The sequence below is a fragment of the Anopheles funestus genome, chromosome 3RL (assembly GCF_943734845.2).
Source record: "Anopheles funestus chromosome 3RL, idAnoFuneDA-416_04, whole genome shotgun sequence".
In the NCBI taxonomy this organism is placed as follows: Eukaryota; Metazoa; Arthropoda; class Insecta; order Diptera; family Culicidae; genus Anopheles; species Anopheles funestus.
The window spans coordinates 1,098,635-1,113,478 of NC_064599.1; the positions used below are offsets into that span (position 1 = coordinate 1,098,635).

General features: G+C 47.4%; 1 protein-coding gene across 3 annotated transcripts in view; it reads left to right on the forward strand.

Moving 5' to 3' along the window:
- The window catches only part of LOC125769929 (uncharacterized), a 41,347-nt gene extending 28,316 nt beyond the window's left edge, over nucleotides 1-13,031 (forward strand). For all 3 annotated transcript variants that reach the window (XM_049438982.1, XM_049438984.1, XM_049438983.1), the window contains 6 exons: nucleotides 1,074-2,718; nucleotides 3,160-3,289; nucleotides 3,360-3,590; nucleotides 3,659-7,416; nucleotides 7,488-7,711; nucleotides 7,776-13,031. In XM_049438982.1, coding sequence (XP_049294939.1) covers nucleotides 1,074-2,718; nucleotides 3,160-3,289; nucleotides 3,360-3,590; nucleotides 3,659-7,416; nucleotides 7,488-7,711; nucleotides 7,776-10,615 — 8,828 coding nt within the window. In that variant the 3' untranslated portion in view covers nucleotides 10,616-13,031. The remainder of the gene's footprint in view (nucleotides 1-1,073; nucleotides 2,719-3,159; nucleotides 3,290-3,359; nucleotides 3,591-3,658; nucleotides 7,417-7,487; nucleotides 7,712-7,775) is intronic.
- The last annotated feature ends 1,813 nt before the right edge of the window (nucleotides 13,032-14,844 follow it).

Here is a 14,844-nt window from a genome sequence, read left to right on the forward strand (position 1 = left end):
ACATCGATCGACTGTGGACTTTTACTTTTGTCCCGTTTTGTTTGCTTATCGCTCTGGACCGGACCAGTAATGGGGTGTGAATGAACATAAAGGGCAACTTTGTTTGGACTGTACCAGAAGATTACCAATTTTGACTAGTTCCAGCAGAGGGTACACATTCGACAACTACGCTATCAGAACTCAAACGAAGCTTACAAGAACTCGCATTCTGATGGAAAGAACGAGTTTTTTTTCCTGGGCCACCACACACCAAAAGCCTGGCCGCAGTCTAAAAACCTCCTGATGTAAATATTTTGTGGCGCTCCTCTTGCACGAAGGCTACCAAGGCTCAGCCTACCCGATTTCGTTTAAACCAGTTTCAGGTGCCCTCGTCTCCCATCTCCGCAACCCTTCAATCATCCAACCAATAGGGAATGTGTTGGTCTCCCGTGCCGCTGAATGTGTTGCGAGCATTATGGATTCAAATCATGGCGCGAAAGAAATCCCTTCCGTCTCTTGCACTGCACCGGGATGCATCTTGTTCACGACCACGAGCTAACGTGCCTAGTGCACTACTGGTGCTGATGTTGGGTGGGTGTCAATTGGCGTAGATTGATGGTGGTATGCTCCTTTTAAAGCCACCGTTACTGCGACACTGCTTTGTTTACAAAACTGATGTTTCTAAATAGGTTGAAATTAGCTGCAACTCCAATTCATTTATTCTGTTCGGGAAGGCACAACAAAGGTCACTAGAAAACCCTTTCCACACCACGTTTTTTTTCTAGGCGTTGTAAAAGTAAAACCACAAACAACAATCAATGAATTCGGGGTGGAAATGGAGCACGAGTGAGGACTAGCGGTATGGACAAGGGTTAACATTTGCATCTTCTTTCTGACCTGCATTTGCTTGGTAGTAAAAGTCGCAAAGAGACACGTGCGAAGGATGTTTTTAAATGAAAGAATGTGTCGTTTTAGTTATAGTAGCGGTACCTTCGAGTACGCTATTCAACTACTGCACTTGCTCTGATTATGCTGATCGTTGTTTTTTTGTTGTTTATTTCTTTCTATTTCCCTCCATCACGCTATCATTCTAGATGATCCAGGTGGTGGACGCGGTCCAGGAGGTGGAGGGGATGGTGGCGTTAAACACGCTATGGAAATAGCAAACCACCACCGCAACGAAGGCAAAGCGACGTCAGTGAGTCAGCGGCAACAGCAGCAACAGCAACCCCAGCAGCAGTATTTGTCCAACGCACCGCCAAGCACTAATGGTGATGGTGGTGGAGAACGGCAGGGTCAGCTGACGGGGGGCGTAGCAGGGGTAGCAGTAACGACTTCCACGACCAACACTACCAGCACGAACCTCAAGTACCTGCACAAGAAGTTCAAGCGTATCGCCAGCGCCACGCTCGCGGAAGAGGAAGAGTCGCAGCAACAACAGGCGGCGACGGTAACGGCGGCTACAGCGACATCGTCCACAACCACATCTACGTCGACAGCTACAGCCACGATCACAGGGAACGGACGAACGGAGTCCGAAGTGGATGCCGTTGCGTCAGCAGATCAACCGTTGGTGGTGTCCACATGTTCAGCAAACTCGTTTCTCCCAGCCGGGTCGACGTCGGTACGATCGTACGAGTTGAGTGCCGCCCAAGCGAGCGTAGCATTAGCAGTGGAGCGAATCGCTGCCGACCGCGTTGGTGATGAATCGTCGCAAATTGTGACCGTGAGGACGGACGGTAGGAACGGTCGGAGGGCAGAGGATAGTGATCGTGTGCTCTCCGTGCACCATCCCGTCTCATCGAGTGTACCTTCGGACAAGTTCGGTCCACCGCCGACGGTTGATAGGGGAGCGGCTCTTATCGGTATCACTGCCGCCTTCGATTATCACCAGCAACAACAGCAGCAGCAGCAGCAATATCATCAACTCCATCCATCGCTGCATCCTGGAGTGGCTGCCATTGCTTCATTCCCTCCCCAGTCGCTGCTTGTGCATCCGCACCGTCAGCTGCTCTTTGGCCATCATTCTCAGGGGCCATCCTCGGCGCAGCAGCAACAACTCCAACATCCAACCAGTGCAAACAGCAGCAACAGCATTAGTAGTAGTAATAGTGTTAGCTGTAACATTACCAACCAGATTGGTAGTAACATTAGTGCTAACGGTGCCGTGCTACTCCCGCCAGTGGCGCGCGTACCATCGTCTGGGCCGTCGACGTCCCAAATAGACGATAACTGTGATTTAGGTGTCGCATCGATAGCTGCGTTGACGAATCGTGCCGTCGACAAACCTGCCGCAGCGGTGCAGTACGTTGTGAGTTATCCAGCGTCCCAGCACCATCACCATCCTTCGGCGCTGCTGTACGCCAACGGTGGCGTACCGTCGGCGGTGCGTTCGCAACACCCGGGCCTATCTTCGTCTTCCGGTGGTTCTTCGGGTTCTCCGTCCCCACCGACGGCGGTACCCAGTGCCAATCTAAGCACCAATACCACCGTCAACAACAGCAACGCAACCATTATCAGTACCAACCACGTATCGGCGACAGTGGCTGCGAACAGTGGACCGTCAGCCGTCACCGTGACACCTACAGGCCGGTACGTCTGTCCGTACTGCCAGATGAACTGCAGCAAACCGTCGGTGCTGGAGAAACACATCCGACGGCACACGAACGAACGACCGTTCAAGTGCGACCTGTGCGAGATCGCCTTCAAGACCAAGAGCAATCTCTACAAACATCGCCGGTAGGTAGCATTTGAAAGGAATAGCCTTAAAATGGGGATTCTAGAATTTTGTTGGTTGTTTTGGGGGTAAAACTTAATCAATCGTACTGAGAAGTAGACACCTAGTGTTCAAAGAGAATGTTTACTGGTACTTGTAACTGTGTGTACTTCTCATTCCATTCGCATGGAGTGATCTAAAATAGGCTTGCGGTTTGATTGCGTTTCTCGTGACGCATTTCCTTCCTTATCAGTGAAGCGCGTTGTGTACTGTATAACGCAGTAGCAGCAGCTGTGAGAACGCGTTGAACTTTCTGAAGGCATTATGTGTACGAACAGTGAAAGGGAAACGGTTTAACAATTCGTGACAACAATATTTGCTTCCGTTACAATCATACGGCTGTAGTTGGTATTTTTCGATTCTTAATTCTTAGTATGTATCAATGCCACTGTTCTGTTTTGCAGCTCCCGTGCACACGCATCCAAAAGCCAAGGTGAAGATACGTCCGGTTTGTCCCTGCTAGACGAGGACGGTGGTTCTCTTGGAGGTTCCGATATAGAAGACAAGGACCTTAGCAATAGTGGATCGGAAATAGTAAGTTAACTTATTCACATCCTAATCCTCAACATTGGAATTTGTAATAATGCGGTGTCTCTCGTTTCAGATGAACTATCGAGGATCACCGATGGATGATCGCGTAAACTCACCCCAGCAGCTGCTGTTGGAAAAACCGTACAAACCTAAATTCCACAATGCTGCTATGTATACCAGATTCGATAACAAACCTCATATGGGATCGATTGGAGGAAACAATCCGGTTGCTCAGCAATCCGTAGGTCCGTCGGCAATTGGAGGATCAGCTAATAGCGTAAATCCGACAGTACCTCACTATTTGGTAAGCTTCGTTAGTACAATAAGTTTTCAAATATGGTGTACCGAACACAGTGCTCTTTTCTTTTCCAGAACGGTCAAAATGTGGAATCACTTGAGCAGCACATCTCGAAGTTGATCTCGCAAAATGAAGCCATTGTTGAGGTGGTGGAGGCGCCGCTACAGAAAAAGTACCACAAAATAACTGGAATTAGTCGGGGCATTTCAGTGAGCGGTACAAGCGCAGCCGCAACAACGAGTGCCACCGTTTCAGCAAACTTTAATGCTAGTGCTGGTGGTGGTGTTGGTGGTGTACAACATCCTGCTGTTAGTCAGGACAGTGCGCCTTCTCGTTTAGCAAATGCACTGCTCCACAAGCGGCAAACCGAAGAGATGCAGCAATTGCAACTACAGCAACAACAGCAACAGCAGCAGCAACAGCACTTATTACATGTGCAGCAGCAATACATAAGCTACGTTCAGCATCAGCAGCAGGCACAGCCAAATGTGATAAATTTAACCAGTAAACCGGTAGTAACGCCGAAGTCGATGATTGCCTTGCAGCAACAGCAATTGGTTCCGGCACCCGGGTCAATGATTGCGCTGGGTGGCATCCCTCCAGTGATTGGAAGTCATCTGCCGCAAGCGCACCTTCTTGTGAACGGATCGGAGAGTGTTGCTGTGCCAAGCGGTAGTAATAGTTCCTCGATCGGAGACGGGACGATTCATTTTCAACCGTTGAATCTTACCAAAGCAAACACAGCCGGATCTGTGCAGGTCATTGCTAGAGCATCGATTCCAACGCCTACACCTACCATTTCTTCGTCATTGCTAGTAGCGGTTCCAGCACCTACACCGCCGGAAGAATCGTCAGATGTGCTCCAACAGCATCTTCCCTTGCTTCCATACCGAAAGCGCACCCGTGAACCATCACCAGTCGTTGTTGTTGCGAGCAGTTCTTCCACGTCCGGTGCATTGGTGTCGTTGACCACTGTTTGCACCACTACTACGACTTCAATAGCTGCTGCAAATTCAGTCGCATCCCAGCCACCTCACGTTCCGCTGCACATTCAAGTGTCGACGATACCCTCGACTCAGAGTACGTCAGCTGATCGACCACACCGACCGACACCAACACCAACTCCTCCACTAACCGTTGCCAACCATCCTCAAAATCCGGAACGATCAATCATTAAAGATTTGCTGTTGAACTCACGTGGCTTTGGCGTGGTACAGAATCCGGACGGTGAGAATGGAGAAAATTTGTACACGTGCAAAATGTGTAACGTATCGTTCCGCGACGTGGATTCGCTCAAGTATCACATGATCTGTTACTGTCAGGGCAGCGGAAGCTCACTGAACAGCCCATCGGCTTCCTCTAGCGCACCGATAAGTCCTGTTGGTTCACCATCGTCTGCGGCGGCATCATACATTCGGTCGAGGTCCGTAAGCAGCTTGAAAAATTTAGCACGTTCTTCGCTGAACCCACCCGCCGGTCGCAATCCATCCTCACTATCGAAGCTTGCCAAATCTCAACTTACGCGCCCAAAAGTGAAACCGGAAAATATTTCACTTCCGACTGCCGCCGATTCACCGTCATCATCATCATCTTCATTGCAAACGATCGTTAGTGCATCGGGTTCGAAAAGCGGTGTTATCGATACGGTTCAAAATCCTTTACCATCGCCAGGACCATTGCTTGGTAATACGCGGCTTGTGGAGAGTGGAAAGTCGCCCCGTAATGGTAACTCTAACCCTGACTCGAATGAAGGATCTTCGAAGAGGGCACGTGTAGGTACGGTTGAACCGTCGACATCCGAGGCGATTGTGTCCGATGCATGCGCCTCTAGTGCTAGTAACAATCTACAGTTGTTTGGTGGTGAAGTCGAGGTTGTTGAACGTTCGCGAGAAGGTGAACCAAAGATGACCGACATCGCAACAGGACCGATTAACGTACATCGTTATGGTTCTGGTGGAACATACATGCAGTACAATAGCGGCGCGGATGTTGAAGATGACGAGTCTCATCAACGAGAACTTCATTTCCGTCGTACACTTCATTCCGGTGGCACGTTGATGGAGATTTCAAAGCCCACCGAATCGGCGTCAACAGTTCGTGCCCGTTCAAATACGACCGTAACTGTTGCACCGAAACCGGTAGTAGCTCCACCAACACACTTCCATTTTCCACCAATCAATTCTATAACAGCGTATAATCCGCTAACGTTGCCAGCGGCTCCAGCTCCAGGCCAGGCATCCCAGATAGTGCACGGTGGAAAGCTGATTCCGTTCGTTCAAGGGATACCCGGACCGAATACACTTTCATCTGCCAGTTCACAAATGGAACTGATGCCATCAGTACGAACAAGCCAAACTGGTACGAACACACAATCACTTCTAACCATTGTGGTGCCTGGAACGAACGGACCAAACATTAACGCCACTGCTTTGAACAATGACTCTAGCGCGATGCACTACAAACCACACCAAATAGGTAGCTCTTCTTTACTTGCTACAGTTGGATCGCGAGGTCCTTATACTGCAGTAGCACCAAGCGAACAAATGCCACCCTTGGTGGAACAGTCCAAGAAAGCGGTAGCTCCGAAGAATGGACTCAATCGGTCGGAAATTTGGTCACCGGCGAAACAACAGTCGCTTGATTTCAGCAGTCCTTCGCCACCCGCTCCGAAGAAAAGCTTCAATTTTACGCGCATGGCTGATAATATAAGTCCCAGAAAGCGAGAGAACGCAACTGCCTCGAAACCGGACGAAGTGCGTCATTTCCACTTCGATACGGTGATTGCCAAGTCGGATATTTTGATTAAACCACCGCCACCACCTCCACCACCAGCTTCATCCACTGTTCAGGATGCTAGCACGTCTTCCGGGCAAGATAATTTAGCAGCACCACCATCGAAATCGAACCGCTTTCTGCGACCAAATACGTTGCCTCTGAAACCGGGCACGTTCACACCGAAGCGCCATCACGGAATTACGCCCACGAACAACACGATGCCGCTGATCTCTCCGGAAACACCGCGCCCATCAAAGAGTTGTCGCGAGCTTTACTTTAACGGGCACGCGTACACCAACATTGGATTGAAATCGAGCACGAAACCGTTCTACTGTACTGTTAATAAGACGCAACCGTTCTATTGTCAGACACCAAAGCAACTCTCCATGTACAGCAATTGGCAGGTGCATCCGGAGAATGATCCACATCCACTAGGGCTAAAGCAGGTCAATGTGCTGTCACTGTATGACTCGAACCAGCATCGTGATCGACGGTACGCAATTGCCGGCTCCAAGACTTTCCCACTAACGGTTGTTAAAAGCAGTAGTAGCGGAAGCGGCAGAAATAGCGATTTCACCTCCACTACATCGGCGTCCTCATCAGCGTCATGCGAATTTAAAGTTCGTGTTAGTCCGGTTGAAGTGAAATCAAACGTACCCTGTCCACCGGCCTATGTGCTGGCATCACTGGCATCGCAACAACCGGCCAACTCTATAGCTACTACGACGACGGCCAACATCGGTCCTTTTGATCATCAGCGCCGTTCACTGTCTCCGTACAGCGAAAAGTCCAAACAGTCGGAAGTGCTCACCGGTGGCGATACGGCCGGTATGGGTGGGTCACTGTCCCGGCATCAATCACGTAGCGCTTCGGCAGAACGAGCACTTTCCGGAGGTTTCGAGAGCACCGAGGAGTACACGTACGTGCGAGGACGAGGTCGTGGGAAGTATGTATGCAACGAATGTGGCATACGCTGCAAGAAACCGTCGATGCTAAAGAAGCATATCCGAACACATACTGACGTTCGGCCCTACTCGTGTCAGTACTGCAGCTTCCAGTAAGTAGAAACAGTATGAATCCTTATTGCGTATGACTAATTCATTTATACTCTCTTTTATATTTACACAGCTTTAAAACGAAAGGAAACCTGACGAAGCACATGAAATCGAAGAGCCACTTTAAGAAGTGTACGGAATTGGGACTGAATCCTGTACCGGTGCATGTGGACGATGATGGTGCTGATATCGACATCGAGGGAGACCAACAGTCGGTTTCTAGCGAGCGAACCTCAACGATCCCCGGCGATTCGGATACAGCTAGCGATACCGATGGCGATGACACTGATGACAGTGGTAAGTGCCATTAAATGGCCTTCCTGCAAGATATCATTCTTGACGCTTTTATTTTTTTTTGCAGAAGAAGTTAAAAGTCGTCTACCGGAGCACGAGGCTGCTGAAGGATTGTTATCCCTTTCGATGACGCGTCCAACTTCAGCTTGCAGCAGCACCGGGCAGCAACCTGGTGCTCCAGGAGGTGGCGGAGAGCCGGAAGCAGCCGCTGCGTATATAACGCAGCACATAAACTCTTATCTTACTCCCGATCAACAGCAACGGCACGGTTACAACACCACCAGCTCTCCTAAACCTCGCCCTCTATCGCCATCGAATACAGCGAAGACAGATCAGCCGAGGCGCATCATAACCTACGGTGGTGGTGGTCCAAAGTTGGAGTTTAACCTGCTCAAACACGAACAATACTACTCCGATCCTAATGTGGGCAAACGGCGCCGTGACGGCAGCGACCGTTCCTTCCCATCGGCAAGCGATGAAGCGGCAGCTCAAGCCGGAGATGCAGACGATGAGGATGATACAGCACGGCCAATTGATTTGACAAAGAAAGCGCGCCCACAACTGATGCCACCAAACGTTTCATCGAAGAATCCATATGATCGTGCTCCGCAGCAACCACTCGCCATGGTAACGCCGCTACAATCGCAGTCAACACCCAACAGCTTGAATCATCCAACGGCGCATGTTCGGTACGATCGAGAACAGATACTGCAACCGCATCCGGTGGTGTACGAGAATCGACGTCATCCGCAACAGCAGCAGGTGATTGTACGTGTATCGGATGTGCTAGCACCGATCACCGGTGCGGCCAACTTGCTAACGACGCTCGTCTCAAATACAGACAAAATTCCGCTAGTGACCGGTCCGTTTGAACCGACAGGCGGCGCAACACCCGGCGGTGCTGGTGTAGATGAAAATGCGTACTTCCATGAATACTTAAAAGAGCGTGCCCTGCAGGACACACGGATCAAGCAAAGTCAGATGAAACCCAACACTGCTAGTAGTATTGTACCGGATCCGCTGTCTAATCCTATTCGTGAAGTTATATCGCAACGTCGTGAAGAAGAACGGTTCAGCGTTACGTCACGGGTAGCAATTCCAATCATTGCCGCTAAAGCAACACCACCACCAGCAATTATTCCACCACCAGCGTTGGGAGCAACCATACCACCAAGTGGCCCTGCGATATCTAATACTATTGCATCTACCAACACAACCAGTTCCGTCTCTTCAGCCGCTTCAGTGGCAACTACTTCTACGGAGCGTGTTTATCGGATCTTCAGTGGAAAGAACGAACGGCATCGAGCTTCACCACTAGCAGTGGAAACTGTAACTCGTGAACCGAAAAGTCCTTCCGTGGTAGTAGAACTGGACAAAGACAAGACAGTGGCAGAGATCATTCCCTCCACCGCTAATCCCGCTACGATAAGTTCAGCTCGAATAACGAGCAACGAATGTCCGATGGTATCGGAAAACGCCTCACCAATGGACACGCTGGCAGAAATCGCCGCAGGTTCACTGAAGCTCGACGTGTCTCGCCCACAACCGGTGGTAGAATCGGAAGCTACGGTAACCTCTCGTCCTCGATGCAACAGTACAAATTCTTCCCAAGCGAAAACTATCGTTCCGCCTGTGCCGGAAAGCGCCAAAACGTTGGCCTCCGAGTACCTGAAACTGGCACAAGCGGTAACGAACGTTCGTAAGCGTACGGAGAGTGAGAGTGCGTTGGGCACACTGGGAGCTACTGCCACGTCGGCTGAGCAGGATCCACTTGTGGGTGGATCCGAAGGAACAGCCTCTCAAGTTCCCGTCGTAGTTTCGACGGCATCTCAGCAGCAACAGCAGTCACCGGCCGGTGGAAATCTTCTCGCTCCGGTGGGATCCACTGTGACGGCACCGCAAGGCGGCGGTGTACCTGGTGAGAGCGGTGCTGCTGGCAGTATTGTTCCTCCTGCTCGTAAGGTAGTCGTGGTTGGTGAGGAGGGATTCAAAACGACCGGTGTACGCGGTAATGCGGGTGAGTTTGTCGGCACACCGCCGAGCGCCTTCACGACAATGCACCAGGAAGACGGAGGACGGCCGGTGTGTGAGGTGTGCAACAAGAAGTTCCACAAACAGTCCCAGCTGAGCATTCACATGAACATCCATTACATGGAGCGCAAGTATCGGTGTGAACCGTGCGGTACCAGCTTCCGATCCCAAGGGCTCTATCTCAAGCACGAACGGTCGGCAACGCATCGGAATAAAGTGTCGATGACGACGACGTTCGGTGTAGCGACGGATAGCAATCCGCGCCCGTTCTATTGTCGTGACTGTGAGGTAGGTTTCCGTATCCACGGCCATCTGGCCAAGCACTTGCGCTCCAAGATGCACGTCCTGAAGCTGGAGTGTCTCGGCAAGCTACCGTTTGGAACGTACACCGAGATCGAACGATCCGGTACAAATCTCACCGAGATCGATACGTCGGATTGTGAGAATTCGCTGTCCAGTTTGAAGCGGCTTGCAACGCTACTCAATGTCAAGGATCCGGCGAAGGTGCTTCCTGCTGGAGGCAATGGTACCCACAGTAGCGGCAGCAGTAATAGTAGCAGCAGCAGCATTTCTTCAAGCAGTAGCGGAGGTGCAGGCACTGCCGGTGGAACTAGCGGCAACGAAACAGATAGCTGTGAAGATAACGAGGAGGACTCTTCCCAACCGTCGCTAATGGTGAATGGGACGAATGTTGAGGTGGATCGCGATGACGATCAACAACAACGTAACATCAATAACAACGTTAAGCGAAAGTCTGATGATGCAGCAGGATCAGATGTTGCTGAGGTGAAGCGTGCCCGGTACGGGGTGGAATTGGACGGGTCTTCAGTGGCTCCTCATCAACCCATACCACCTGCAGCGAGCAGCAACTGCTAGTAGATCCATCATCCAAGCAGACGAGATGAATACCATTTAGTACTACTACTAACAACACCATCGCCGTCACCACTGGTTTCCTACGATGACGTTGGTGGTGATGCTGATGAATCGTGATGCAGTTTTAGTTCGATAAGTGTAGTGTGTTGTGCCAAGCAAGCCATGAAGTGGATTTTAATTGCGAATTAGAATAGTTTATAGTGTTCTTTCTATTGCGTCGGGACACCTTGATTTGATCAACCCGTTGTCGAATAGTTTTATAGAGGAAAAAACAACAAATAACTAGCACAGCCAAGCAAAGATCGGTTCAAACAGACCGAGGTGTGATAGAGGATATACCGTTAGTACGTACGTCGCGTTCCATGCTCCGGAAGGTTGGCGTTTGTTGCAATGCGTGTCATAAGCTGCATTGCTAAACAAACAGCATTGAAAGATACATATATACGTAGAAGAAAGAACCAACACGTTACACAAACGATACAGCGAATTGAATCGATCAAGCTAACATTGCATCTATCCAACTGTTTGTGGATGTTGAGAAAATCACCCATGGTGGTTTGATGATGAATGGAAAATGGAAACAAAGTGAAGCATATCGTTTATTACATTGGTATAGAGTAGGATCGAAAGCGAACCCTTTTCGGTCGTGTACAAAGAATATCGTACCGGTGGAATGCGTCCGTTTTTAACTTATGAACCTGAACGAACTTTGAGAGTATCCTCACGGGTCAGGCAGCACGGAGTAGACTACAAATCACTACAGCATTTGCAGACCAATCTATATTTTCTGGAATAATTTGATCACGCGAAGAGCTCGGAGGTTCTAGATGAATCTTCGTACAGCAAGCTAAAAAACAACACTATATACGCATATAGCAACGTCTACGTATTACCTAAACTTTATACAAAACCGCGTATGTATCTATTATATATGCATCTATTTTTATATGGGCATACCGTATTTTGCGTGCCGCTCACTCTCCCACTCTCTGATGTGCTGATGGGCGAATTTTAATTTCCTACCACCAATTTATGAAGACCAAACTTACCACAGTTTTGTAGTTTTGTAGTTCCCTTTTCACGTCGTAGCCGCGTGAGCCAAAACACATCCATCATCAACAACAACAACAACAACAACAGGCCAATCCACCGAGTGGACACGTCTCGTCTTGCATATCAAAACATTGAATGACCAGGCAAAGAACAGAAAAAAAATACTAACGAACAGAGAGATATATTTTATATCGCTTTTCCCGTTTAGTGCGGCAGAAACATTGTGAGATTGTTCCAATTCTTCGTTTATTTGTCTTCCACGCACTTTGTGCAATTCATGGTTACGGTTTATTTATCTTCGGTTTTGAAAGGAAAGCGAAGGATACGTGTTTGAATTTTATTCTTTCCCTTAAAAGCTGTGCGCTTCCAAGTGCCCAGTGCTGTGTGTTGGATTAATCTGGTTGGTTGTTTGCTTTTTGGTTCACACATCCCGACTTATTGCGTATTGAGTGTAGTTTGTTGAATGGAAGGAATGAAATAGTATACACACGCCATATTAATGCTAAACGTAATATCAAACGCGTTACACTTTGTAAAGCGATAAGCAAATAGTGTAAAACCAACCTGCAAACAAAACTAGCTATGCAGAAATGCAAAAAAAAAACAAACGAATGTAAGCATAGACGTAAAACAAACGTGTCAAACTGTGGAAATGAATGGAACAAAATGATATATAGAGCATAAGACCAGGTAGAATAGTAAGAGTAATGTACTAATTGATTTTTTACATACAAACAAACTCATATGCGCGTAGCATGATATAACAAATCGTACAGTCATTCACATGCTAGTTTAAGGACGCAAAAGGATGCAATGAATGGCGTGAAGAGAAGAAGGTGTACAATTGATTTCGAAAAGCTCCAACAGGAACAATGAACCGACAAAAGTAGCTTCCAAGTGCAATAGCAACACTATTTGTAATAGTTTTTTTTAAATCTTCCCACATAAAGAGAAGCGTGTATCGCTAGTCAGCAACCAGTTTTACAATCTTCTACATCTACTACACAGCAACAAAAAACCACCTGAGATATGGCACATGGCACACGATCCTAGAATTGAATTGATTGATCGAAAATATGTGCAAATCATAGAGCGAATATTGATCCTGTTCGGAGGGCTGCAAAACACATCGCAGTAGCAAACCATAATATATACACCGCATATTTATGATGAACATACACACACGTGCGTAAAATGAGGTAACACTATATACATATACATATTTTGTAAAACACGCGTAAACAGTGACGGCAAACAGTGTAAACGATAAACATCCTATCAGCTAAGCCCTTTCTATTGTGTAAGTCGATTTAAATGATATACAAACAAAACACTCGCTGTGGAAAGAATATGGAGAATATATGAAACGGAAAACAATGAAATGGTTTAATTGTTCTATGCATTGAGAAAACCGTTAAAAACCGTTTCCAATTAGATTTAAAATACCCCTGTTTCGGTTACTAATTTAAACAACAGGACAAAATGACGAAATTCTTTATAGCGTACTCCCTGCCTGCTGGGTGGGCCATAACGCACACTCTCCTGCTTGCTCATTAAGCGGAGAACGAAGACAAGTGTGTGCGTATCAGCGGCGGATGTACTGGCAGGCGGAGCCTATAGCCCCACCGGTCAGCGGGAGCCTCAAAGTGTATGAATGTTGGTAGTAGAAGAATACCTCTCTTCTAGTCAACAGCACACTCGCTAACGCGGTGGTGTAAGAAAGAGGCCCGTTTTCTAACTAATTCATTGAACCAATACCCCTTTAAATCCTTTTCCTACTGATCACAAAAATAGTGTTTTATGTTATTAAAAAGTGTTTAAATGTCTACATTTTCCATCCACTAAATGTAAGAAAGGATTTGATCGAAAGGAGCGAAGAGTTGTCGTTGTGTTGCATTTCTTTTTTCATTCATCGCTCTAGGATGAGCGCAGTGAGTGTGAAAGAGTAAGAGAAGTTGAGATCCAGCCGCGGCTTCGCTAATTATGGTTGTGTAGGTGTGATAACGAAGCAGAAGAGGTAATGATAATGAGCATTAGGAGAAATTGTGATCAGTAGTGATCGGACAGCAAGACGCTTCAGTTGCGAAAAAAAAGCGTGCGGTAGATTGAAAATTTTGCAAGCGTGCTTTTTTTTGGTGTCCTGTGTGTAAAAAATGATTCTTATTAACTTATTCGGGATTGACTAAGTTTTCATTGCAGTTTCGGTTCTAATGGTGCCGGTGTTAATCGTGGTTAGGCGATGAAAAGATTTGTTCCGTCTTCCGCTTACCTTCCGGCGCAGGCAATGTACGTTCTGGCGTTCTTACTCTAACGGTAAAAGTATCATTGTGTGTGAGAGTAAGGAAATTTTCAATCGTATGCTAAGCGTGTACTAAGCTTGACAAAATTGCAAGTTTTGGCTGTTTTTGGTGAAAAAAAGTGTCTATTGTGTCTATAGATGTTTCGCAAAAAGGTTATTGCTTATTTCATGAATGCGTGTGTTTTAAAATGTGGCCATTTTGTAGGCAAATGTGCTGTTTTAAATATGCCAATGCACAAGTGTGTATGTGCCTTTGTGCACAAAAAATGTGGTTGGTTTTTTGGTTCAAAAAAGTGAGGCTAAGTTTTGAAGAAGCTTAATAGTTAATGCGTGAATTAGTGTATTTCAAAATGTGGCCATTTTGTAGGCAAATGTGCTGTGCCAAAGCGCAAGTGTGTATGGCGTTGTGCTCAAAAAATGAGGTTAGTTTTTTTGGTTCCAAAAAGTGACGCTAAGTTTTCGAGGTGCTTAATGCGTGAATGCGTGAATTAGTGTATTTTAAAATGTGACCATTTTGTAGTCAAATCTGCTGTTTTAAATGTGCCAAAGCGCAGGTGTGTATGTGCCATTGTAGTTGGTTTTTTTGGTGCCTAAAAGTGAGGCTAAGTTTTGAAGTAGCTTAATGCGTGAATGCGTGAATTAGTGTATTTTAAAATGTGGCCATTTTGTAAGCAAATGTGCTGTGTTAAGTATGCCAAAGCGCAAGTGTGTATGTGCCTTTGTGCACAAAAAATGTGGTTGGTTTTTTCGTTCTAAAAAGTGAGGCTAAGTTGTGAAGGAGCTTAATGGTTAATGCGTGAATTAGTGTATTTTAAAATGTGGCCATTTTGTAGGCAAATATGCTGTTTTAAATATGCCAAAGTGCAAGTGTGTATGT